The following is a 25,540-nucleotide window of genomic DNA, read 5'->3' on the forward strand; positions in this document are numbered from 1 at the left end:
GAAAGGTTAGAGAAGGAAAGGAGCAGCTTTCCAACCAGCAATGAGAAGACGACGCTATTCCTGTATTTCATGTAAATCATATACCGAATTTCTGAATGCTAAGAGGACAAAGCTCTATTTTGCATAAATCTAAACTGCCTCCAAATCCAGTCTGAGCAAAGAAAGGTGGGATCTGTTTTGCCTGGAGCGAAGCAGACACCAAATGTGGCTTTTAAATATCTCCCTGCACAGACTGAACTGAGCAGCAGGAGCTGTTCTGTTCCCCAGAGGCGCCTGGGCAGGGGGTGCCCGTGGCTGTCGGGAGCAGAGCAGGGCCAGCCCTCTCCCAGTTACCTGCAGTGGTGTTTCCGACTGGCGAGCCAGAAGGCGCTGTCGCAGCCGTAGCAGTGCGCGGCCAGGTGATCCGGGAGCCACCGCGTCACCTGTGGGGACGGCCACCGGCGTCAGGGACAGGGCAGGGGCAACGTGCTGAGCTGAGCCCCCTCCCCAGCTCCCAGAGGTGGTGCAGCAGAGGGCTCATAGGCACAGGTACTGGTATGTCAGGTGTGAGACCAGCGGAACGCAAGGAAAAGAGTTCCCAAGAAGTGGCACACGACCAAAGGCTAGAGGATAATTTGAATTAGGATTATCCCAGAGTGAGCAATTTACAGGGATTTAATCTGTACCTCTGTATCCTGTTTATCCACCTGTTCCCAGCTGGCTTCAGAGAAAATCTCTGTGCTGCAGCGAGACAAGCAGTTCTGATCCAGATTGCTTTCCGAGTCGGGAATAGAGGTCTGTTGGCAAACAAACACAGCTGAACGGCACCCCCCAGATCCCTGGTCCACACCAATAAAACCCAGAAACCCCAACAGGGCAGGTCTGGACCCTCTGCTGATGGGATGATGTGAGGCAGAGTGAATTTAGAATCCAGTTTCTCCTGCAGAGTTCTGGGAAGACTTTGGGTAATTAACCAAAACCTGCCCCCTGTGGCTCCAATTCCAGGGTCTTGATTCCTTTCCAAGGGCGTTTCACTTTCAAAACCATAATTAGTAATATAGATATCCTTTTGCTGGCAAAGATTCTGGAAAATACAAGCCAAATTGCATATGGGAAACTCAGAATTTGAGCCATGTATATTCTATGTATAGGTTTTGGGAATAATGCTTCCTTAATATAGTCCATCCAGGTAGAGGTGGATTTTAACTCACTTAAAACTCAGCCAGCTCTTAAAATATATCAAAACAGCAAGAAATCATGAGTTAATATATTTTTATGCCTGAGGAATGGGCAATTCTGGTGTTCCAGAGGAAAACCTGCAACTCCCAAGCTGAGGCACAAACAGAAGGTAGAGATTAGTCCTTAAGAATGGGGAATTTTCTGGAGGCACTGCCAGCCCTACACTGCAGCTTCTTAAAAAGGGGAGCAGAATCCATCAAGGCAAAGCACCCAATTTATCCAAGGAATTCAAGATTTTAGCAGTGACACTGAGCCCAATGAGTACCTTGTGCTGCATCTCCAATGGGAAGAGCCAAGAAGGCTCCAAGGATTTTTCACAACAAACGTACCTGGGACTATCCAGCACCTCTGCCACTTCTAAACAGTGAATTCAACAAACAGAAGTTGGGAACCTCTTACAATTTTTTTTTTAATTTTGCAGGCATATAGACCATGTAGGAAAAGGAAATTTCTGATGGGTGTTGCAACAGCCTCAGAAATTACAGGCAAGTGCTCAAACCCACAGGAAAGCACAATTCTCTACAGAAGTCTCTCCATTTACAACTTTAAACACTTCCAAATAAAAGTGCAAATGGTTTAAAAGCTCCCTTAAAATCCTTAATTAGTTGAGAGAAAAACCCTAGTTGAAATACAGCTGCCACAAAAGCTCAGGTAATTTATTCCAGTTAATTAAGAATTCTAGAAATTGATTCCAGTCATTGAGCCTGGAGCAGCTGAAAGTGATGGTATGACCCTGATGGGTTTGAGCTCACAGAGCTTGCCAGTGCAGCTGGGACCTGCAGAGAACCAAGGGATGGTTCCAAGGTCCCAACATCCTATGTTCCTGTGCCAAAAATGGCAGAGGAAAATAACTGCCCTACATGAAGACAGCAGTAAACCAGGGGTTTGGCTGGTTTTATTGAAATGGGTAAACCAAGGGTTTGGTTGGTTTTACTGAGGCCAGGGAAGGTGTTTAGGTATGGCCAGGGGTGTGTGAGCTGCTGTGCAACACCCATCTTGAAATAAACCTTTCTGGTCAATCTGAAGTTTGGTGACAGGATCAGTCACCAGCATCTGCCACTATCAGGTACTCAGGCAGTGTTTGCTCTCTTCAGGATAACCTGGAGAGGTCTAAGAGCCCGAAGGTCAGGCCCTGAGCTGAGCCAGGAGCTGAGGGCTCGGCCCAGCAATGCTCACTCACCACGTCGTCACCGTAGTCGCCGTTGAGCCGCAGGGAGCTGTTGAGGAGTTGGCTCTCCAGGCGGCTCTTCAGCTCCTGCACCTGCTTCTTGAGGGTCTCCACCTCCTGCTGGTGGCCCGTCTCGATCTGGCGCAGGCGCTGCTGGATGACGTCGCTGTAGACGGGCATCCCGTCGTCGTCCAGGTGGCTGCGCGCCGGCTGGTCCGGGCTGCTGGCCGGCTGCTTCCCCAGCTGGCTGAACATCCATTTCTGGTGCAAGTTCCTCAGGTGGAGCTGAGCAGAGCTGCAGCTGGCCGTGGACACCTGCCGGCTCAGCGAGGCCTTGATGCGCCCGTCCTCGCCGTTGACGCAGTGTCCGTTGGTGGTGGGGAGTTTCGGGGCCGTGAATCCCGCGGGTTTCTCCACCAGTTTGTTCTCCAGCTCCAGCTCCCCGTTATACACCAGCTCATCTTTGTGGTCTGCTAGAGGCAAGGCACAAGGGGAAGGCATTGGGAGGTGTGTGGTGCTGCTACCAGAAGTCCTATGCACTCTTGATCCCAGTTTTTGGAGCTCTATCATGCACTCCCCCTCCGGCCTGCTCTCCAGAGTTCGGGACAGCTCGTCAGTGCTGTTGTCGAAGGGGTGGCGTCTGTGGCACGGAGCCCTGGGCGTGAGCTCAGGCTTTGCTTCTGTCTCTGTTAAGGTTTCTGTGGAGCTTTCGATGTTGGATGTCCTTTCCTCCAGCAGGGCTGTCAGAGGGAAGGCAAGGCTGGTCTGGGCCGTGCTGCACGGGTTCTCCGCCTCTCCTTCACCTTTCCCAAGACTTTCCTCCTCTGTGTTGTTTGGAGCATCTCTGTTTCCAGAGCCCTCGGAAGGAACAGCCTGCAGTCCTCTCCCCTGAGGCGCCTTCTGGAGAGCACTGCTGGCATCGCTGTGCTCGTCCTGCTGTCCTTTGAGCTCCGCAGCACCATGTGAGGCTGGCTGTGGGGTGGCTGTGGGATTGTTCCTTACGGTACCTGTATCCGCCTCGGCCTTTTCCCCACGCAGACTGTCAGCTCTCTTCTCCTTATCCAGGCCAACCTCATCCCCTTTCCCTGCTGCTTCCAGGCCACCCCTCAAGTGCTCCTCCAGCCCAACATCATCTTTAGTGGCCTCCTGCAGAATGTTCTCCATTTGTCCCTCTGCCACCCCAGCTGCCACAGAGAGCTCTGCCCCCATGGGGGCCCTGCCCTGCCTGCTCAGCCCGTCCCCCTCGAAGGGGTCGTCCCCAGGGGGGCCCAGGCTGCTGAGCTCCAGGGAGCGGCGGTGCTCCTGCCACTTCTCGTTGAGGCTGGGGTCGCTGCTCCGGCGGTTGGTTGTAGGCACGCTGCTGTCACAGGCTGTCGTCAGATTGTCGAAGGATCTTGTCTTTGGTAGCCTGCAAAGGGACAAACAATCCCACTCCCAAGTCAGAGGACGTTTTTGTAACATTGAGCTACTGTGGTTCAAAACCAGCCCCCCAGTTAGGACAGTAACAATCTGCCAGCTAATGGACTTGTGGGAAGCATTATGCAGGAGCACATTCCAACCATCTGTAGTGCAGAGCTGTTTCAGTACTTCGTTTGCCATGAGAAAAATATGTTAAACCAGACTTCAAACATTCCCAGATTAATCCTTTTACCAACAAACCCCAATTCTTACAGCCTGGTCACACCTCCTAATTAACATGTGCTCAGAGTCACTGTACAACAAGCAAAGAAATGGTTATGCAACACTGAAAAAGAATTCAAATTCAAGATAACCAAGGAAAGCTTATATCCCATGAGGACAGAAGGAATTCTCTGTGGCTATGTGACACCCAGGGTTTAACTCTATTTGTCCAGCTTCCCTCTGCCATGCTGTCAGCCCTGAAATGTGACAGCTTCCAAACCCACCCCACGGACAGGCTGTGCTTGGGCAGCTCGGTCCCACAGTTCCGCCAATACGCCCCAGAGAAATCCTGCCCTCCCACCCAAACATTCTCCTTTCATATCCCCAATATTCTCTGTTGATCTTACTTTACAGGATGGGATTTCTGGGCTCTAGGCTCACCTGCCCAGAGGTTGCTCTTCGGGGCTAGAGCCTGGCACAGGGTAGGGGGCACAGGTGTCGTCGGCGGGCGTGGAGGGGGAGGAGCAGGGCAGGTAAACAGCGCTCCAGAGCATCAAGTTCCGCACATGGCACACGGGATACAGCACCTGCCAGGGAGCACAAGGGAAGGCTCAGCTGCTGCCTCCCAGCAGAAGTTTAGCTCTGAGGGGGGCAGCTCACTGGGCAGGTCTCAGCTGGGTGACAGCTTTTCATCAGCCACACTTGGGGCTGGAATGACTTTTTCTGTCAGAGGCAGAAAAATGCCAGCCTTCAGCTCCCCCTGAACGAACTGCAATGAGCTCTCTGTGAATCTACACCTTCACAACTCATGGAATTCAGTGGCTCCTTACGAGTGCTGAGGTTCCCTTGTGTGTTGTGTTGCACCATGCTAGGGGGAGCTGAACTCACTCCATGGACCCCAATCCACCAGAGCCCAGCCTGGCTCCAGAGGAGGCACTCATGGGTACATATTCACTACCTGCAGAAGTTCTTTGAAGGGGCAGCTTGCTCTTAAAAGGGATTTCTTGATTGTGGAATATGCTTTCTGCTTCACTTTGAAAACACCTGGGCTCATTTTAGCAATTCCATTCTTTTCCAAGCAACTTTGCCATGGAAAAGCAGGCAATGGCAGAGGAACAGCTGGCTCCACCAGACAGGCACTGCCAGGCTCCCCAGGGAATGGGCACAGCCCCAAGGCTGCCAGGAGCATTTGGACAATGCTCTCAGGGACAGGGTGGGATTTTGGGATGCCCTGTGCAGGGCCAGGGGGTGGATTGGATGATCCTGGTGGGTCGCTTCCTAAATGTTGATATTCTGTGATTCTCTGAACACTCTGCTTCCCTGGCACTGAGCAGGGGAAGGGCTGTGGGGTGGCTGCTGCTGTCAAACAACTCTGGCTCTGTAAGAGATGCAGCTGCACCACAGGCACCTTTTAAAGCCTGAAGCAAAACCACAAGAAAATGAACCCAAACCAGGAAATTACCCAAACTCCCATGTGCAGAAGGAGTGTCCTTGTGAGTATTTCCTGAGAACAGGGGCCAAGTGGGATAGAGCACAGAAGGGCAGCCCAAGGACACACCTGTTCACACACTTGGAGAGCCTTCTCTATGCCCCTCCTGGCATTTTCGTGGAAATCTAGAGGCATCCACAGCTTTAAGATCCCCCCAGGCTGTGTCTGCTCTGCCTCAGGAACTCTCCCCAGGAATGTCAGGTGGGAAGGCTCCAAGGGCTCATTGCAGTGACAGCCCAGAGCCAGGGCACAGTCAGCCAAGGAGGGCTCAGGGGAGTAGAAAATTCATCATTTTACAACCACTGTGGGCATAAAACTCCTTTCTGCTTAGCCAGGGTTTAGTTTTCCTCTAAGAAACAACTGAAAGCCACATCCTCATATACAAAGCCACTGCACAGTCCTTACAGTTCAGTTAATGACATCTGATACTTCGAGAAATAAAAAGGGTTTAAATATTTATGCAAGTCCTTGCAGTCCTAACCATGATGTCATTTGGTGCTGTCTTGTTCATGCTCTGCACCCCTGAATCCCTCACGTGACCTTGTACCAAACACACAACTGAGCCTCCTCCCAGAACCTTCAGTGAGCTCCTACGTGGAGGAGCCAAACAAAAACTCTGAAGGTATCAAGAGAAACAAAGATACACTAAATAATCTGAGCCACTTTTTCTGTTCAGATTTAAAATGAATTTAGACACAGTGTCTAGGTTTGCAGGCAATCTTGTGTCACTCCTCTGACACAGCTCAGTTCTCCAGAGAGGTCTATTTATCAAACACTGAAATGTTTTCCATTACAAACAATAAAATATTTAGCCACAGAAAGCACCTTTCCAGCACAGAGAAATTTCTGAGGTGGCATTTGACATTCCCCAAATATCAGCAAAACTAAGCCAAAACTTCAAACATCAGCCTGAGCTGGGTGTTCCAAGGTGAATGTCTGGGGGAGCTGAGCTGGCCTGGAATCACCTCTCTGTCCGTGGTGACAGCTCAGAGAACCACACAAGGGTTTGGGCTGGAAGGGACCTTAAAGCTCACCCAGTGCCACCCCTGCCATGGGCACCTTCCATGACCCCGGGTTGCTCCCAGCCCCATCCAGCCTGGCCTTGGGCACCTCCAGGGATGCAGGGGCAGCCACCAGGGATGCAGGGGCAGCCACCAGCTCAGCTGTGGTGCCCAGGTATCCAGGTCAGCCACCACTGGGCTGTTTCTCAGGGAACCCCCATTTGCAGGATGCTGTTTGGGGCAGCCCCCAGGGCTCTCCCACAGAGGGGACTGGGGTACATACAGATTCCGACTGGGAGGAGTAGAGCAGGTTTTTGAAGGCTTTGTTTGCTGCCCGCAGCAAAGACCAGACGGAGCAGGTCCGTTCCTGAGTGTGTTTCTCTCCTCTCTCTTTCGCATTGTTGCACAGGAATGTTCCAAAGAGGCAGGAGTAGGTGTGCTGCACCAACTTCACCTGCACAGAGCCACACAAAGGGTCAGCTGGCACAAGGGGCAGGTCTCCCTTCCCTTCCCTTCCCTTCCCTTCCCTTCCCTTCCCTTCCCTTCGCAAACCCTGCCCCAGGGCTGCCACACCAACCCCCAATCCCCGGCATTTCTCACATACTTCCCTAAAACCAATTGGAAAGGAATGCAACAGGAGCGGACTCTTTTAAAATCAAAACTGAACAAATTCAGGAAAAAACATTACATAGAAAGACAAAATATTTGTTCCTAATCAAGTATGTTGATACAAACTCATTGCCCTGCAGGCCAGGCAAAGCAGAATCATGATTCCTCTGCTACAAAACATTCATGCAGCACAGAAATGCTGATCATTAATCACTCCATGCTGGGCCCAGCCTAACAAATGCCAGCTTAACTTCAGGCATATCAATGACTTCCTTGGGATTATTCAGATGTTTAAATGAAGACAAGTGGTTCAATACTGTAATAAATTAGGGGTTCACTCTACAAAGGCCAGCACACCACGGGTATGTTCTCTCTCAGCCCGTGGAGATTAGCAGTGTGCTGTGAAGCCAGGTACTACATGTTGTATCTCATTTCACAACTGAGTTATTCGGGGACTGTACAAGGGCTCAGTTACATGGCTGAGCTGGCAAGTGGTAATTCCAGTCAGCCACAATCACAGGAATGTGCCTTAAATCTCTTAGTGGATCAGACACTTCATAAAAACTTCCACTCTTCAGACTACTGGTCCTGCAGTCCATGACTGCCACTTCCCCAGAGATCTGAGAACTGACTTGGACCATCCTGGGTGAATTCCTAATAGGAATGCTGTCTGCTTCCAAAGAAGATGAGCACAGCTCCTATATCCTACACATTTTCAGTAAAGAAACTGAAAAAAATGAACGGAGCAGGTTGTTTTTAGAGGAGGAGTATTCAAGCCAAAACAAGATCCAAGCAGGGGGGGAGTTTGCATCATTAGTAAGAAGGGTTTTTTTCAGGCTGTGTGGATGTTTTACACCTCTTAGGTGAGACTATTCAATTAATATCATTTATTTCTTTAAACTCTAAAAGAAGTCCTTGAGGCTCCTGCTTTTAAGGGTGAACAGACCCAGTGAGTTAACACAAATGCTTTTGTCCCCTGTATCCGGGCAGCTTTCCTGTTCTCTTTATCAGGTGAGAGCATATATAGAATATATTCATATATATATAAAATAATTGAATGGTTTGGGGGAGAAGGGGCCTTAAAGGCCACCCAGTTCCACCCCCTGCCACGGGCAGGGTCACCTTCCACTATCCCAGGTTGCTCCAACCCCTGTCCAACCTGGCTTGGACACAGAATGGTGGGGAAATCTGCCCCAGGCTCTCCTGCAGGTTTAGCAGCAGTGTATTACCCAGCAGCCTCCCAACTCACAAGGAATGCTTCGTTAAACTCGAAGGAGCAGGGGAACTGCCTCTGGAGCTGATGGACACAGTCCAGCCACTGCAGAAACACCGGGCAGCGCTCGTTGAGGTCGTCCGAATTCTCCCCGTGGCCACAGCGATCTGCAAACTTGTGGCCAAAATCCAGCCACTCAGTCTCCACTAGCACCTGGAAACCCTGCAGAAAGGAGAAGAGAGATGAAGAATTCCTGTTTTTCTTTGGTTCAGTTTTCTGAGAGGGTCTGAGACTTGTGGGAATCGCTGTGTCCTCTCTCCTATTTCCCATCAGCACTGGGCTCATTACTTCTCTTTCCTGCTTTCCCTAATGCCTCTGTGCTCTGAAATGGAATTAGGACAGATAAGGATTCCCAAACTACACAAACAGGAAAGGGAATAAGGCAGGTTAAGCCCTCAGTGACTGGCAGGGACAATCCTGATATGAGCCCTATCTCATCCAGGCAGTGAAAAGTAGGAACTTCATGTTCCAAAGCTTTTGGATCATGGTATCCAGTATTTGGACAAGTTATATAAAAACTTTTCTTGAAAATGATGGTCAGATCCACTTGTCAGGAAAGAAAACCATCCATCCACAACAGGACATCCAAGCTCAGGGAGAGCAGGTGCTTGTCTGTGCGTACAGCAGTCACAAGGTTGATTAAAGGTTCACTTGAGTGATTTTTCATGAAAAGGGCAAAGAACATTCCCAAACAGTGCCTGGGTGAGCAGCTGAATGTCACACCTTGTCTCACAGGACCTGAAATCCATCACAGGGCTGGAAGGTTTTGGTTCTTAGTGGAAAGAAAAATTGTAGAGAATGTTTCTTGAGTCAAGGGCTGTGATTAGAGCCAAAATAATGGCTGTGATTAGAGCAAAAATAATGGCTGGCAGCTGAAAAGCTTTAAATCTGACAGCACTGAAAACTCACTTTCCTCAATGTTTCTGATCCTGGTACAGACAGCTACAGTTTATGGGAGACAGGGAAGGCCCAGACTGCACAGCACAACTCTGCTCCCCAAGCAGGAAGGACAGCACCCTTTGGAAGACCAGGAGCAGATCCTGTGCCCAGGCCAGAGCAGCACGTTTTGCCTGATGGATGCCAGCTTCTAGAATCCATGTGGAAAAGGATCCAGGAAGTTTTCACATTTCCATCCAAAAGGCAGTTCCAGCTCCAGGTCCTGGTGTGCGTGAGGCTTCAAGCAGCAGCTCACAGCAGTGTTCAGACACAGAGTTCTGTTCTGGACAACAAAGGCATCTTGCCCGTGGGCTGACAGATGGAAGCCAGCCAGTACACATCCCACAGTGCTGAACAGTGATGGAACAGGGGAAAATCGGGAGAAGCAGAACTGACAGAGGGCAATGGAAATGTGAAACTGGAAAACCATGCAGCTGGGAAATGCAGCAAAGAGGAAGGCTCTGTATCAGTGCTTGGCTGAGAACCTGCAGGGATGCAACAGAAGCTGCACTTGCAGCACTTTGTACTCCATGTTCCTAAACTAAATATGGGGAAGCACAGACCATGACTGTGCAGTTACAGCAGAGGGAATGTGAGCTACTCCTGAGTAACACAGGCACCTACACCTGGGAGTAACTGCAGACTACAGGTGACAAACTACTGCCAGCTTCAGTGCTTTGCCAGGGGAGAAACCTGAAATAACTCACAGCCAAACTCCCTCCAGAGACCCCAGTGACTCCCAGCTGCTTTACCCACCTCTGTGGTCCTGTAGTAGGGGTCCAGCAGGAGCTTGGCCAGGGCCACGATCTGGGGCGTGCGGTCCCAGCCGTCGGAGCAGTGAACCAGCACGGGCCGCTGGTCGCGGTCCACGGCGTGCACCACCAGCAGCGCGGACTTCAGCAGCACTGACAGGTGCTGCAGCCACTTGGTGCTCTCCAGAGCTGACAGCCAACTAGAGGGAAAGCAGGCAAGACAGTTTTTGCTCTTTTAAAATGCTTTCAGGTTTGGATGTCTGAGTTTATCACGGCAAAGCTCCCGATTTAATAAGCTGTGAGTGTCAGTCTGGAGCATTTTTCACTTGTGTCTCGTTAACACTTTCCCAGAGATGGAAGCAGCAAAGCCACCAAGCCCAAGGAACTGCCAGAATCTGGGATGAGCTGAAGGTTTGCATCTACTTTGAAACCATGGAAGGCTTTAGCAGCAAATTCCAAACAGGGGAGTGAGAGGGAAAACAAGATTGTGGTAACTACAGTGAGGACCCAAGCTCAGGAGCTCCCAAGGTGAGGGGCCATGACAGAGTAGTTACCCCACAGCACTGGAAGGTTATGAAATATTCTCCTGAAATGACATTATAAATGAGTGAAGTACATGGAACACCACCACAGTTTTCCAAATGTGAGCCAACAGTGAGGATTAAAGAGCTAGGAACAGCAGATCAGCCTGAGTGTGAGTGCTCAGAAGCCCACCAGAAGAAACAACATTCTGGTATCAATATTCAAGGCTACACTCTAATTACAGAACTAATTTGCTATGTTCACTTCAATCAGAATAAACCAGTGACTTCCATGAAAATGGAAAAACACAGTGCTATTACCAAGGGAAAATCCACTGAATTTCAACTTAAAAACCATCAGCAGAAGAATGTGGCTGCAGAAACACGGAACCAAGGGCCCAAACCCCCAAACTTCCACTTACTTTCCTGGATCTGGCATTTGTGTGCAGAGCAGACGCAGCGACTGGAAACTCTTGCGGATGGAGTGGATGTTTGCCATCCCCATGAACACCACTTCACAGTTGGGGTAATATTCTGCAGGGAAAGAACAAGACAGAGGGAAGAAAATAATAACTACCTTTCTAAAAGAGGATTTTTTTTTTTTCATGAAAACAAACCCCCGTTGCTGTGGACAGATGAAATAATCTGTTTACAAAGATTCTGTAAGTCCTTGGAGCTCGCTGGGTATTCCAGAACACGACAGCCCAGCAAAACAGGAAGCATTTAGCAAAGTCCTGCTGTATTTATTTCAAATGTTTCATTTCAGGTCACAAAAAGCAGAGTGCAAACCTCTGGGAATTCCTGCGCTCCAGGTTCCAGAATGTTTGTAAAAAGACTGAGAAACATCAAAAGATATGAAATGTAAATAATATTTAATTGGTAATTTATGGATTTAAGTTCGATTTCAGATTCCTTTTCCTAAGCACTCAAAAAGACTGAAAGGCTACTTCATCCACTGCTTTCTTCTGAGGGGAATTGTATGAGGAACCATCACACATGTGAGAAATACTGGGAGCTCAGGAAAACAAGATACATGGAATTACTTTGGATGTGCTCAAGCAACACTGGAGGCCTGAACAGACAGGGCCAGTGCTCAGGGGGCACCTCAAGAGAGCCAGAAAATACCAGTTCAGTAGTTTTCCCAAGATTTAGTCTTCCCTCTGCTGTGATGCTTCAGTCTGCACAAGAATGATCACACAGTAACTAAAATGACCATTTCTACAGGAGAAAAATAATCAGGATTCAGAATCTGGGATACTGAGTGCTTGCACAAGAAAATTCAGGAGTCTGTGATGTTTTGTGTCACTTGATTTCCCAACTCTTTATCAGCCCAACAAATGCTGGGCCAAACACAATGAGGGACTGCAACTCTAGGAGCAGCCTCAGACAGTATCAGACAACTCCAGAGGTTTGTTTTTTTTTGTATTTTTACTGAATTATGCCTAAAGTACAGCAGAGATGAGCTATTTTTATACAGAGAATAAAGCAGACCTGGCAATACCTGCAGAAAATCTAGCAACAAAAAGCAAAACAGGTTTTATTGAAGGTGACAAGGTGTTTGAAAACCTTCTCCACAGAATTAAAAACCAATATACAGGAAAAAAATCTAACTTCCTGTATACTGTGCTTTTTTGTTTTGAAATTTTACTCTCTGATGAAGAATTATTCAGTGGTTTTGAGATGTTAAATGAAAACCTATCTTTTTTTTTCAACTGGTGGCTACAAATCAAAATGCAGCTATCGCAGCAAAGACCAAACTAAAAGGTCAAAAGAGCTTTCGTTATCTTATCTCCAGTTTTTCTGTCTGGGATTTTTTTCCAGCCTCTCCACCCATGGAATTTTAACAGGCTGCATTAATACTCAAGAGTGACCATAAATAATACCTTGTTTATAAAACCAGCAATTCACAAGTGCCAAAGAACACAGAACGTGGTGTTGCAACTGTATTACACATGCAAGGTGAGGCAGGATTGCAGTTGCTATGATACAAATACTGAAAAATGCTCCAGCTTTAGGGAGATTGCTGAGAAGTTGTATTTTGCACAAGCATTCTAGAATATTCTTCTCCTCTGCAGCCAGTGGGTTTTACAAGTTCAGGGGTTTTAGACATGAGCACACTGGACACCTTTGTCTCTCTCTGGTTCATACATCTGACTCAGCAAGGGAAAGCTCTTCAGCAGATTCCACAGGGTTCGGCATTCACTGAGCACTGTTGCCAGCTGGGTTAATGGCCTGAGAACAGACTAATTAACAGCTCAACCTGCCCTCTGAAGGGCTGGGTGGGGGCTGCCATGATCCAGAACGTTCAGACAGATGAGCAGACAGTGCTGAAGGCTGTTGGGGTAATCACACCGGAGCCAATCCCGTTGACTGCCTGCCTGGAAAGCTGAGGAGGAATGCTGCTCACCTGGGCACTCACAGCCACCCCCCTTGGCTCTGTTGGCCACGGCTGCTGCGTAAGACCGAGCGTCCAGGATCAAAAGCTTCTGAGGCTGGATTGCCAAACTCTCTGCTCCTGAGGCATTGGAGATGGAGGAGTCTGGGGAGGAGGAAATGGGTGATGAGCTTAGAGGATCATTCTGACATTGGTTACAGCACAATTCCCACAATGCACATGCACTGGAGAATGGGGACTAAATACAACAGATTCCCTCTGTTACAGCACCAGTGATTAAACTTTTACATAAAGCTCTGCCCTTGACAGAAAAGCAACAGTGTCAGCCTTACCAAATTCCACATCAGAGAGGTCCCCTCCGTTGGACAAATCTCTGGCACAATTGCCATTCATTAACTTGGTACTGTTGGACCTGGAGTCTGAGGCACAGGCTTTGGCCACGGACTGGACCAGGTGCTCGTCGTCGGCGTTCCTCCAGCCCCACCAGCTCACCTCGGGCTGGCCGCAGCGCGAGATCACTGCCCCATTGCTCTGGTGCCTGAAAGCAGGGAAAACACAGCCAACAGTCAGGGTGAAGAGCACAGAGGGCACCAAAAATGCAGAGGAGTGCTCCAGTAGCTTCATTTCCATCGGGGACCATCATTCAGCAGTTATCCCCCACCTGGGATTCAGCTTCCCCACAGGATGATGGCTGTCACCACAGTCACTGACAGGTGAAAGTCAAAGCAAGGTCAGGAAGAGAAAATAAAAATCTTCTTGCTCATTTTGGCCTGTTGGCCAGTAAAAGCTGGGGAGTGTTGTGGAACAGCAGGTGAGGCATGAGAGAGGAATTCAACATGGATGAGGGATAACTGAGAACACCCTAACCTGGACACAGCTCTCATCTCCTGGGAGGTGACATTCAAAAAAAATTTGTTTCATATGTCTGAAGAGTTAGTAGTTATTTCCTTAAATCTGACCTGTACTTGTACTACGCAAAAAGAACAGATCTGGAATAATTAGAACTTACTGAACCATTGCAAACATGCTCTGAAAAAGATATGAAGACTCTCCCCTATAATCTGTTACAAAAAGTGGACTGAAATGTATTATCACAGTAATTCCAGTCACTGCCTTTGTGCTGGCACATCCCCCTGCTGCCACCAGCTCTGGGACTCAGCAGTCACTGAAGTGTTTGCACTGGAAGGAACAAACTTCTCCCCGACCTTGCCCAGCAGCACCCTGAGCTCACGGAGCTCAGCCCTGGGGAAAGGAGGCCCAGCTGTGGGTGCTGAGAGCTGCAGGTGGAGGGGCCAGAGCAGCACACACAACTTCTGGGCCACCTCAAAATGTTTAATCCCTGCCTCATGTCCCAGCTGGAATATCTCAGCACTCATCCACATGGCTCTTCTCTGTTTAAATCAAAGGATCACACAACAGTTTCAGTTGTGAAGAGTCCTAAGGCTCACCCAGTACCACCCCCTGCCACAGTCAGGGACCCCTCGCACTGTCCCAGGCTGCTCCAAGCCCTGTCCAGCCTGGCCTTGGGCACTGCCAGGGATCCAGGGGCAGCCACAGCTGCTCTGGGCACCCTGTGCCAGGGCCTGCCCACCCTCACAGGGAACAATTCCTTCCTAATACCTCATGCATCACTGCTCTCTGGCAGGGAAGCCATTCCCTGTGTCCTGTCCCTCCATCCCTTGTCCCCAGTCCCTCTCCAGCTCTCCTGGAGCCCCTTTAAGCCCTGGAGGGGGCTCTGAGGTGTCCCTGGAGCCTTCTCCTCTCCAGGTGATTAGCCCCAGCTCTCCCAGCCTGGCTCCAGAGCAGAGGGGCTCCAGCCCTTGGAGCATCTCTGGTGCCTCCTCTGGACTCTCCAGCAGCTCCAGGTCCTTCCTGTGCTGGGCCCCACAGCTGGAGCCAGCTCTGCAGGTGGGGTCTCCCCTGAGCAGGGCAGGAGGGCAGAGTTCCCCCTTTCCCTTCTGCCCACACTGTGGGATCAGGCCAGGGCAGGGCTGCATTTCTGGAAATAACAGCTTTTCAAGCAGAGGTGCCTCTGGGCAATGCTTTCCTCATCCAGGAGTCCCCCCAGAACCCTGGATTTCCAGAGTGTGCTCCTGCCAATTACAATTCCTCTATGTTTTGATGCAGGACAAGATTTTAGAGCCTTCCTGCAAACAAACTGCCCAGCTCAGCTTCAGGGCAACCAGGAGTTGTTCACTTCCCTCTAACCAGGGAACGCAGAGTGCTGAGGGTCAGCTTAACCTTTAAGCAAATCTTAACAGCCCTGAATAGGAAGCCAGCCCACCCAAAGCAAGCAGTGTTAACTTTTTGGCTCTGAGCACTCTGCTGGATGTTTCTGGAGGTGTGACAGGCTGGTTTGTGCTGTGCTGTCAGAGCTGTCACCCCCGGGTGCTGCGGCGCCTCCTCCGCAGTGTCCCCACGGGCACCGCGTGGGCGCCGCCGCCTCCTGCTCCTCGTCCAACAGCAACACAGGGACAGGCTCCGTGGTGCACAGCCTCAAGTGATCAAACAGCCTGGGATACGGGATTGAAGTACTTTTCATAGCTCTTTTATAATTGTTTCATATAAAATCCCTTCAGTGAGAGGAAGCACTGACACGCTGCGTTAAGTGAGGCAAAGGAAAAGCGATGCGAAGCCACAGCTCCTACACCAGGTGCCAGCTGACTGCAGGCACAGGGAAATGGATTTCTGCTGGAATTAATGGCCTTCCACAAACAGCTCTACCCATAGCAAATTAGTTCAGGAAAAAATACGTGCCAATCACTGAAAGGCCACCTAGTTCCCCGCTACGCTTGCACAAATAAAAGAAAATAAAACATCATTATATGTGTAAGAAATCTATTTTGAACAGAGCAGCTCATTTATTTTTCCATATGTTCTCCCAGATTTCATTACTACCTGCTGCAGAATAATTTTCATAGGTTCATAAAGAGTTATATTTTCATCTCCAGGTCCTTGCCTCACATTATACAAATAATGAAGAATCATTAGGCTGGGAGATGAGCTCGTTGGTGGCTATGCAGCCCCACCAGTGCCCTGCACAAAACTGCCATGCTCAGAGGTACCAGAAAACAGCACACAATTCTAGTTAGGGCACGCTGGAGGGCTGAAGAATTCCACTCATTCCAGCTGGACTGGCCACAGGGATAAAGAACAGCCAGTGTGATGCTGAGATCCCCAGGGACAGAGCTGGGATAAGAGGGCATCACTCAGAGATCAGGAATAAAACAAAACAATTCAAAAAACTTGAAGCAAAACCTCCATGGAAAACTCCCTAGAGACAAAAAACCTGCAGGCCCCTGCAGAAACCAAGAGTAAATCAGCATTAGGTAACTCTAAAGCCCCTCACAAGCTGTTGTACAGCTGCAGAACACATGTACACCTCTGCACAGGCTTCATCCTCCCCAGGTCCAAACCACGTTGGAGTACAACAATAAATGCCCCAAGTCCTTGTAACCACAGAGCAGTGAGGAGCAAGGAAGGGTGAACTGCTCCCTGTGCTGCACTTCTGAACCATCAGCACCAGAATGGAAATGCCTTTGTTGCAGTTCAGGGATGTAACTCCCAGCAGAAACAGAATTTCCATGTACCAGAGGATCCCCGGGCCTGTGTGCAGGCTCACCTTCAGCAGTGCAAGGCTACAGGACACTTCCACACAGAACCTTCAGGGAGGCTCTCATGATGCTGTTTCTACAAGACAGGAGGAAGCCCTTGCTACTGTCTTCCCAAAATTCTGAAGAGCATTCTCCGTAACATTGATTCTTTGGGGCCAGATTTATCTACATGAATTTTTGTTCCCAGAGAGGCTGAGGCTGCCCCTGGATCCCTGGGAATGTCCAAGGTCAGGTTGGACAGGGCTTGGAGCAGCCTGGGACAGTGGAAGGTGTCCCTGCCTATAGCAGAGGGTGGAATCAGATGAGCTTCAAGCTCCCTTCCAACCCAGCCTGTTTCTGTCACTCTATGAAATGTGTGCATAGGCTTAAAGATTGGAAATAGAAAGAAAAACTGCAGGCTCTGGTGTGAGATTTCTTTAGAAATCTGATCACAGAATGGAAGCAACACTGCTGACAGTCCAATCCCCACGGAGCATTCCTGGAGCTTGTCTCCAAATCAGCCTGCTGGGCTTTTCAGCCTGGACTGCTTCACAGGGACAATGGATTTCCTGCTGCCAGTGTCTGTCTCTGGTCCCTGTCCCAGTGATCTGTATCTGAGACAAATGATTGGACTTATTTTAAAAAATCCAGATTACTTCTTTTTCCCGTGGAGTAAAGCAAAAGGAAGTTTAGTAATGTGATCAATACTGAAACTAAAATTGTTAAGTCCCAAAATAATTTCAATGGATAAAAAATGTTGAGTAAGCTCTTGCCCCTTAGTGAAAAAAAGCTGGCATTATGTGTATTTTTATACATACATATATATACACAATTCCAATCATAGGATCATAGAATGATTTGGGTGGGAAAGGACCTTAAAACTCATCCTGTTCCACCCCCTGCCATGGGCAGGGACACCTTCCCTCAGACCAGGATGCTCCAAGCCCAGTCAAACCCAGAAATCCTCCTCCCCTCACTGCTGTGAGCTCTATTAGAGCCCAGAGTGATGAACTGGATGTCTTGAAAAATCTATTACTAAATGTCAAGATAAGGAAAAAAAAAAAATCAAAAAAGAGAAACACTTTTCTCTCGCTGATTTGAAGCTCAACAATGAATCCCTGTGTGTAGTTTACCACCCAGAGCCTCAGCAGAACTGATGAAAATTGAACATGGGGACAGAACAATTTCAGTCTCTGTGGTCTTTTGACTTTTCAATTGCTCTTCTATAAACCCCTGGATTGCAAGGTGTTCCCAGGAATGAGAACAAAGTGCTTTCCTTCTGTGCAGTGATGACAGCAGCAGGGGGAAGTGGGTTTGCAGGTGAGGTATCCCCTAATTACGTGACAACTGCAGAAAAGGCCCAAAAGCTAAACCCAAACCCACATATAAATCATACTGTTCTCCTTTATACATATATATATAATATATATACACACACATTTAGTACTGTAATAATAAAATACCCAGGTTTTTAAAAGTCAGCATATGCTGGAAAGCATTTTCCCCTTCCCAGAGCTGAGTAGAGGAGAGAACAACCCCCTCACCATTCCAAAAGAGACCACACTAAACCTCTTCGTTGTTTGGGAGGAAAAGGAAAAAAGACAGCAGGATTTAAAGGTAATGGTTTGCTGCCATGAGCCAATTTGTTCTGCCTTCACTGAACAAGAACCCTTAAGCTCAGCAAATAGAGTTTTGTGGCCTACAGCTCTCCTGCCCTTGGCTCCTCTGACACAAGCTCCAAGGACCTGCCAGCTTTCCTGCTCCCCACGTTCACCAGGAATGAGTGCCCAGGCTTAGGGAATATCAGCATTCATTATCTTTTTAATCCCTTTGTCATCTGATGTTTTAAAGAGATTTTAAAGATTTATGGGAGGATAACCATGCCAGGGAAGGGGCCATGGTATTGACAGGTTTATAGGACCATGGAATGGTTTGGGTGGGAACAGACCTTAAAGCTCATTCCACTCCAGCCCCTGCCATGGACAGGGACACCTTTCACTAGATGAGGATGCTCCAAGGCAACTGGATGAGGTTGTCCAACCTGGCCTTGGACACTTCCAGGGATGGGGCAGCCACCAAATATCCACAAAATTCAAAATATTTGGAAAAACAGAGGCTGCAATGTATTTCTTGCTAAAGAAGCTGCCAAAGCCCAGTCTCTCAGATAAGCAGTTTTATTATGAAGAATTGCTGGACTCACTCTAAGGAAGAGTCTGTGTAATTAAAACTATCTAAAATACGGAGATAGAGCTAAACTGTACATTAATTTTTAATCTCAGTTTTAGATCTCCTTCAAGTATTTTTGGTATTTGTCCTTGTTTATACTGCAGTCTGAGAATCAGCCAGATGAGTCAGGGAAAAGCCAAAGGAGTACCCAGCCAGGGAGCCCATTTATCAGTTCTCCTCTGATGTCTTCATTTCCCATTTTTTCATTTTCATATTAAGAAAAGTTAAAAATCAATCTTAACTGGGGTGACTGCCCCAGGAATGATTTGCAGGAGATGCAAATGCTGAGTGCTCCTCCAGCATGTGCCTGGAATTCTAAATGCAGCCCATTATTCCCACTCAGAGCACATGCAGAGAGTCTGCCTTACCCAGAGCAGCCCGAGCACCTCCCAGAACTCCCAGCTATGAGTTACTCCAGCTTTTCCTTGCCAGGACTTCCCATTTGCAGCGTGGGAAGGCAGCTGCAGCTGCTGCTCACCTGTACACCACGGCAGGGATGCGCTTCCAGGAGCGGAAGCTGGCCACGCTCTCCAGCTCCTTGTCCGTGATCCAGGCGGGCACGATGATCTCCTGGGGGTAACTGCCACACAGCCTGGGGGAAAGGAGCAAAGTCAGGGCTGTGGAGCAGCTCCAGGCTTCCCACAGTGCACAAGGCAGCACTGGAGGAGCCTGACAGCCTTTTTGATAATTCCTGCTTCCCTGGATGCTAATAAACTCCCTTTCTCCAGCATTAAATATGGAGGGATGGCTTTTCTCCTTCCCTCGACTTGCAGAGGCCAAAGCAGAGATTGCTCCTGCAGGGACACCAACCCCCAGCTGGGAGTCATTATCCTGCACAGGCAGAGCACTCTAATTGCTCCATCACAAAGTGTTCCAGCTGGGTTTGCTCTGAGCTGCAGCAGGGATCAGCCAGAACACCCTGTCCCCCAGCTGGGAATCACAGAGCACCCTCCTCTGCTCCAGAGCCTGAAGAGGGCTTTTGTCTGCTCCCTGAGTATCTCAGAAAGTGTTTTCTCTTACTTATTCATCTACAAATTTAACTCTTCCAAATCTGGGGTTTTTTTAATACATGTCTTTGTACTAAGATAATAAGAAACAAAAAAAAATGTCTTACAAAGTCAAACTCCACTCTTTGCTCACTTAAAACCTCCCTTAGAATGCTTATTCTCTAATTAGCCACATCAAAACCTGGTATTTCCAAGCCTAAAAAAACTGTAGCAGCTAATAAAACATTAAATAATTTAAAGCACATTTTTTCTATAAACCAACAAAAAATCATAATTCTGACTGTCCCTTCTTGGGAACTGTAGAAGTTGAAAAAAGTTTCAGTAACGGAGTGTTTTGAGATGCAGTTTGGCTGTGGAGCAGCAGCCCCAGCACTCACTTGTACTTCTCATTGATGTTGGAAATCCTCCAGGCATTGTTCATATCAAACCCCATCCGCTCCACTTCGTTCTTAAACCTGGAAGTCACATGTTCTCCTGGGGACCAAGAACACAGGGGAAAATGAATGGGAAATAAGGAATTAGGATTCCTGCTTTGCAGAACAGAAAAAGCAGCACATCCCTCAGGCCAAAGCCACCAGCTGCATTTCCCAGCCTCACTGTGACATTTGCACTGACATCTCTCCCTGGCCAACTCTCCAGAAATGCCAGAGTCCAACAAGGAGTTTTACCCTGAAATTACCAACTTCTGGAAATTCAGATTAAAAACTATGCTGCAGAGCAGAACCAAGGACATCAGCAAAGGAACCGAGATCCATCAGCATCCAAGTGGGATGCTCAGAAGTTCAGAACAATTTTCTGTCAATGAGAAGAATGTGAGGCTCTGGTGAAAAAGGGTAAGACCTGGAATGTGCCCTGGAACGTGGGCAATCCTTTGAATATGCATTTCCAGCCCCAGGTTTCCTGTATGGCTGGAGGCAAGTGCTGTCATTTATTCTGCATCTCAGTTTTCCATCATAAATTGGACATTATTCTTCTGTGAGTCATGTGGAGATAGAGAGGTAAAACACATAAATGACTGTTTGACACAAATATCAGTCACAAGAGCCTCACAAACTCCTGGATTAATACATTAAAGGAAGTGGAATGAGCCCCATTTATTTCCTGGACACTTTTGTTTTAAAGTCTCAAAATACAATTGAAAAATATACAATGGCAATAAAGAATAAGAAGACAGAAAGTCTAGAAAATGAGACAAAATTTCCAGGTTTCCAGGGCTGAGAAAAGTGCTAAATTTAATGAGCATGTGAGCAGCACTAGATAAGTGATTCTGAAAGTCCATCCATTGCTTGTCTCTTTAAATTACTGCAGCATTAAATCCTGAGGCAGAGCAGCACCCAAGGGGGGAAAAATCTGCTGAAAAATTAATGCTTTAAGTATTACATCTCTCCATTAAATATTTTAGAAAACCTTAAAGTCTTTCAATCCCCCAGATATCTGTAGATACATGTTTAAATCCAAGATGTAAATGCACATGTCTGAAATTATTTTTAATGCCATGTTACAGGACAATTAGAAATAAATATAAACAGGTAAATTAAGAATACAGACAGTAGCCTAATTACAGGACTTAATTAACTACAGTGTTATATAGATCTGTTGTCAAGAGTAGAGGTGGAATTGGACAACACATTCCAGCCAAGCAACAATCTCTGCCAGATTTGTCCTTAGCAGAGACTTTCTAAATTTAAAAATCCCACAAATTCTTTTACTGGAGCACCACAAGAATGGGTGTCCCTATCAGCTGCTCCTTAAAACTTTTGCTACATCCTTAAGGATTTTTTTGGATAGCAAATGAGAATACTGGAAATATCCCAAATTAGTGTTGCTCAGCCTGGTGGGTTTTAAGAGAAACACATAAAGCTCCATGAAAATCATATATTCTGTTTGATTTTTCCCTCTTAATTTTTAGCTACTGTGCAGCCACAGGTTTGCCTCTTGGAAACAAAACCCCAACTTTAATATTTTTTCCATTTCTCCTGACTTGCTGGTATTTTAAGAGGCACTTTGAGCCAACACTGATAATGTTTAGAAGCATCCCAACCCACTCTCAAAATCCCAGGGAAAGCAAGCTGGGTATTTTGTGGGCTTGTGCTTCCTATAAAGCTGACCCTGGGAGCCACAGCCTGGATCTCTACTATAGACACTGCTAACACATTTTTTTCCCAGAAAATGTGTTCTGTTGACACTTGGATGGATTTTGAAGCACTTTAGGACTTTTGTCTGTATCTACCAAATAATGGGCTCCTTGGACATAGAAGAGAAATGACAATGTCTTGGCATTGACTTCTTCAACCACATTCACACTGATTTATTTCAGCTATAATTCAGCTCTTTGAAGGAGAACATCTACCCCCAGCCACAGGCAGCTACAGGGAGATAAAGTTATATTAAAGAAAATTATTTGATAGACAAAGCTGCAAGAAAAAAAATTGATTGATAAGAATTAATAAAATGGTAAATGTTGCTTCTTGTCCTGGACGTGTCCAAGGCCAGGTTGGACTTGCAACAACCTGGTCTAGTAGAAGATGTCCCTGCCATGGCAAAGGGTGGAATGGGATGGGCTTTAAGGTCCCTTCCAATCCAAACCATTCCATGGCTCCATGGTTATCCTAATCCAGCATCAGGCTGAAGTCTCTCTGTTTCAGCGAGGAAGAGGAGACTCAGCAAGACTTCCACACATCTGCCAGCTCCCATTTCCCAAATTGAGTAAAGAGGGAAAAGCCCTGGGTGTGAAACTCTGCTCTGAGGAGATTTTTGGCATTTTCCAGAAGTTGCTAATGAAGTGTGTGAACAGGAACAGGGCCAGGGAGCTCCTCCTGCCACTGTGTGATCCCTGCTCCTCCCCAGAGACCACAGACACGAGAGCCTGTGCCAGGCTCCAGAGCAGCTTCAGCAGCAAGGACAGAATCCCAGGAATATCTCTCAGCCTGGTAACTGGGACACTTCCCTGAGGCAGTGAATTGTGACTGACAGGAGATCACAGAGTGCCTGAAATCTGATTTCTTATACTCAACCAAGTGCTACAACCACCAGCATGCCAAGCTGGAGCTTTTATTTACTTGTGGGCTTCAAAAGCCCTGCAGCAAGAATGGTATTCCACTGAAAAAGATCACTGCCTGTGGCTGTGAATGAACCCAGGAGTAGCTCAGGGGCTCCCTTCTCTTCCCCAACATCCATCTTGGAGATCAGTGTTCCAGACAAAAAATGTGACAATCAACCCAGAATGGTTTAGACTGAAATCTGCTGCAGTGGTGAACGACATGCTGCTGGTTCCACACCTGAGTGACTGAATCAAACCCAGCCCAGTAACTCCCTGGGGATATCCAGGGCTGCTCTGGGGATCCCCAGGCTGTCCCCACGTACCTGGCCGACACAAGTCCCCGTGCTGCTCCTTCTCACTGGCATAAACCTCCATGCACCAGGCGTGGTAGGCGAAGGAGAACAGGTCCTCGATCTTGGACGGGGGGCGGATGGCATTGTTCAGCCTCTTCAGCCAGTCCTGACACTGCTCAAAGGTGGAGAACTGACACCTGGCCCAGAGACAAACATCCCATGGGTAACTTGCAGTAGGAGAAGACACTCTAGAAGGTGACAGGCTGAGCATGAAAAGCTCTGTGAGAGCACAAAGTGAGGATAAACACCTTATTGACAACTTAGTTCTGCTTCCATGTGCACTCTAACGGGAAATAAAATGAAACCTGTGGAATGATAAAGAAACACTTAAGGAGTCAGGACTGACTGAGCAGCAACATTCTGTGACTGGGGATAACCAGGGTGTGCCCTGCCAGGAATAAGGGGGACATTTCTCCATGTGTTACATATAAAACCAAGGAAAGATCATGCAGGTCAAAGACAGGAATGTGTTACAGCCCCTTCTGACTGCTGGATCAGGGGGAAACTCAGAAAACTCTCCCACACATTGTAATCTACATAATAGAACTATAAGCACAGTCCTGCCAACAAGAACAGGCTGGGAGAGCCTGTTCTGGGCGTGCTCACCTGGAGAGGAGAAGGCTCCAGGGAGAGCTCAGAGCCCCTTGCAGGGCCTGAAGGGGCTCCAGGAGAGCTGGAGAGGGACTGGGGACAAGGGATGGAGGGACAGGACACAGGGAATGGCTTCCACTGCCAGAGGGCAGGGATGGATGTGATACTGGGAATTAGGAATTGTTCCCTGGCAGGGTGGGCAGGCCCTGGCACAGGGTGCCCAGAGCAGCTGTGGCTGCCCCTGGCAATGCCCAAGTCCAGGCTGGACAGGGCTTGGAACAATGTGGGCTGGTGGAAGGTGTCCTGCCCTTGGCAAGACATGGTGTCCATGGTGGAATGAGATGGGTTTTAAGGTCCCTTTGAAACCCTTCTCTTTCTTTGTTGGCTTTGTTGGGAAGCACTGTCTGAGCTTTGCCCAATGTTACAGACTAGCAACAAGCAGGGAGAATATTCCCTGCACAGGAGAAACCAATCTTCAAAGCAGTGCATTAAAATTACTTTAGCTTTTCTTTTCAAAGAGGGTTCCTGGGCTCTTTAGAGTAAAAGAGTGGAAATAAACCAGTGATTTATTTTGCTCTGATGTTTTTCTTTAAGATTTTATAGTTATTAAATACTGCCCAAGTATTTCCATTCTGCTCAGTCCTGGTTAATGATGGCATCTGCATTCCCTCGGGGCAGATTTATCTCCCCTACCTGCAAATAGCTCAGAGCCACAACGTGGAAGGGAAAAGCCATGTCCAACATCTCTCTAGAGCTGTGAGGAACTGCAGCCTGAGGTGTTTATTTATTTCCCATCACTGACTGTAAAGCAAGCCCAGACTACTCACTGAGACAGGATAATTCTCTATTAAACATCCACACTCAGACAAGATACATCTCACCTTAAATTCCTTCTAAATTCTTTTGAAGTTAGTGGTGTAAATAGCAAGTATTATCTCCACTTGAATTCTATTCTCAAAATACAAAGTTTGCTCATGAAAAAGAACAAGAATATATTCTAACTCTTCTGTCTCAGTCCCAGACTTCACCATCTCACAACCATCACCAAATCCTCAGTCTTGGAGATGCAATTTTGAGAGAAAATTGATAATGATGGCAAAAACACAAATAATTTGTATTCATTCTACGATTGAAGGGAAAAAACAAATTAATGTAGGGAAGAAGGGTGACTTTCTTAAATGTCAAGAGCTACAAGTGAAGAGGAAGTTAAACATTGAATTCAAATTAAACTAAATATTACCTCTAAAGTAAAATCAGTCCTGGTGAAAAAACAGCCTTTCAGGAAGCAGCTGACCTGTTAAACATTCTGAGTGCTCGGAGATGGCTGGGGCTCCTTTCATTACACAAAAGGTACAGCCAGCAAACATTTAATCAAAAAGAAATGTTCCTTTCTTCTTAATTAAAGTTCATAGATCAAAATTAATTTCTGCAGCAGAAAAGTTTTAAAAAAAACCCCAGTGAGGAGCAGCTCAGGGTGGGCAGCTCAGAGAGCTGGAGTGTGGGGAAGGACAGCCAGGAGTTACTGCTGCCTGCACACCTGGATTTACCACCTTCTTTCCTTTCTCTTCCCTCATGCCCTCATTTTCTTTCCCAGGAGGTTGCCATGCCTCAAGGATAGTGACTGTACTCTCACAGGTGTTGAGAATGCAGGGTGGGTGAAGCCTCCAAACCCCAAATCTTGATAAAACTCATTTACAATGTGTGTATCAATGGCTTTATCTATTTCTGTACCTATTGATATGGAAATA

General features: G+C 47.6%; 1 protein-coding gene across 9 annotated transcripts in view; it reads right to left on the reverse strand.

Moving 5' to 3' along the window:
• MTMR3 (myotubularin related protein 3) overlaps positions 1–25,540 on the reverse strand; it is a 74,705-nt gene that overhangs the window by 5,213 nt on the left and 43,952 nt on the right. For 5 of the 9 annotated variants that reach the window (XM_039725939.1, XM_039725942.1, XM_039725937.1 and 2 more), the window contains 13 exons: positions 23,172–23,338; positions 20,186–20,282; positions 19,280–19,393; positions 13,315–13,520; positions 12,995–13,126; positions 11,010–11,121; positions 10,071–10,266; positions 8,355–8,540; positions 6,780–6,950; positions 4,448–4,593; positions 2,399–3,794; positions 666–776; positions 334–422 (listed from right to left, as the gene is read on the reverse strand). In XM_039725939.1, coding sequence (XP_039581873.1) covers positions 334–422; positions 666–776; positions 2,399–3,794; positions 4,448–4,593; positions 6,780–6,950; positions 8,355–8,540; positions 10,071–10,266; positions 11,010–11,121; positions 12,995–13,126; positions 13,315–13,520; positions 19,280–19,393; positions 20,186–20,282; positions 23,172–23,338 — 3,123 coding nt within the window. The remainder of the gene's footprint in view (positions 1–333; positions 423–665; positions 777–2,398; positions 3,795–4,447; positions 4,594–6,779; positions 6,951–8,354; positions 8,541–10,070; positions 10,267–11,009; positions 11,122–12,994; positions 13,127–13,314; positions 13,521–19,279; positions 19,394–20,185; positions 20,283–23,171; positions 23,339–25,540) is intronic. The other 4 variants (XM_039725944.1, XM_039725943.1, XM_039725946.1 and 1 more) reach the window with 2 other exon arrangements.

This window comes from Passer montanus, unplaced genomic scaffold, assembly GCF_014805655.1.
Source record: "Passer montanus isolate IOZ18808 unplaced genomic scaffold, ASM1480565v1 scaffold57, whole genome shotgun sequence".
NCBI lineage: Eukaryota > Metazoa > Chordata > Aves > Passeriformes > Passeridae > Passer > Passer montanus.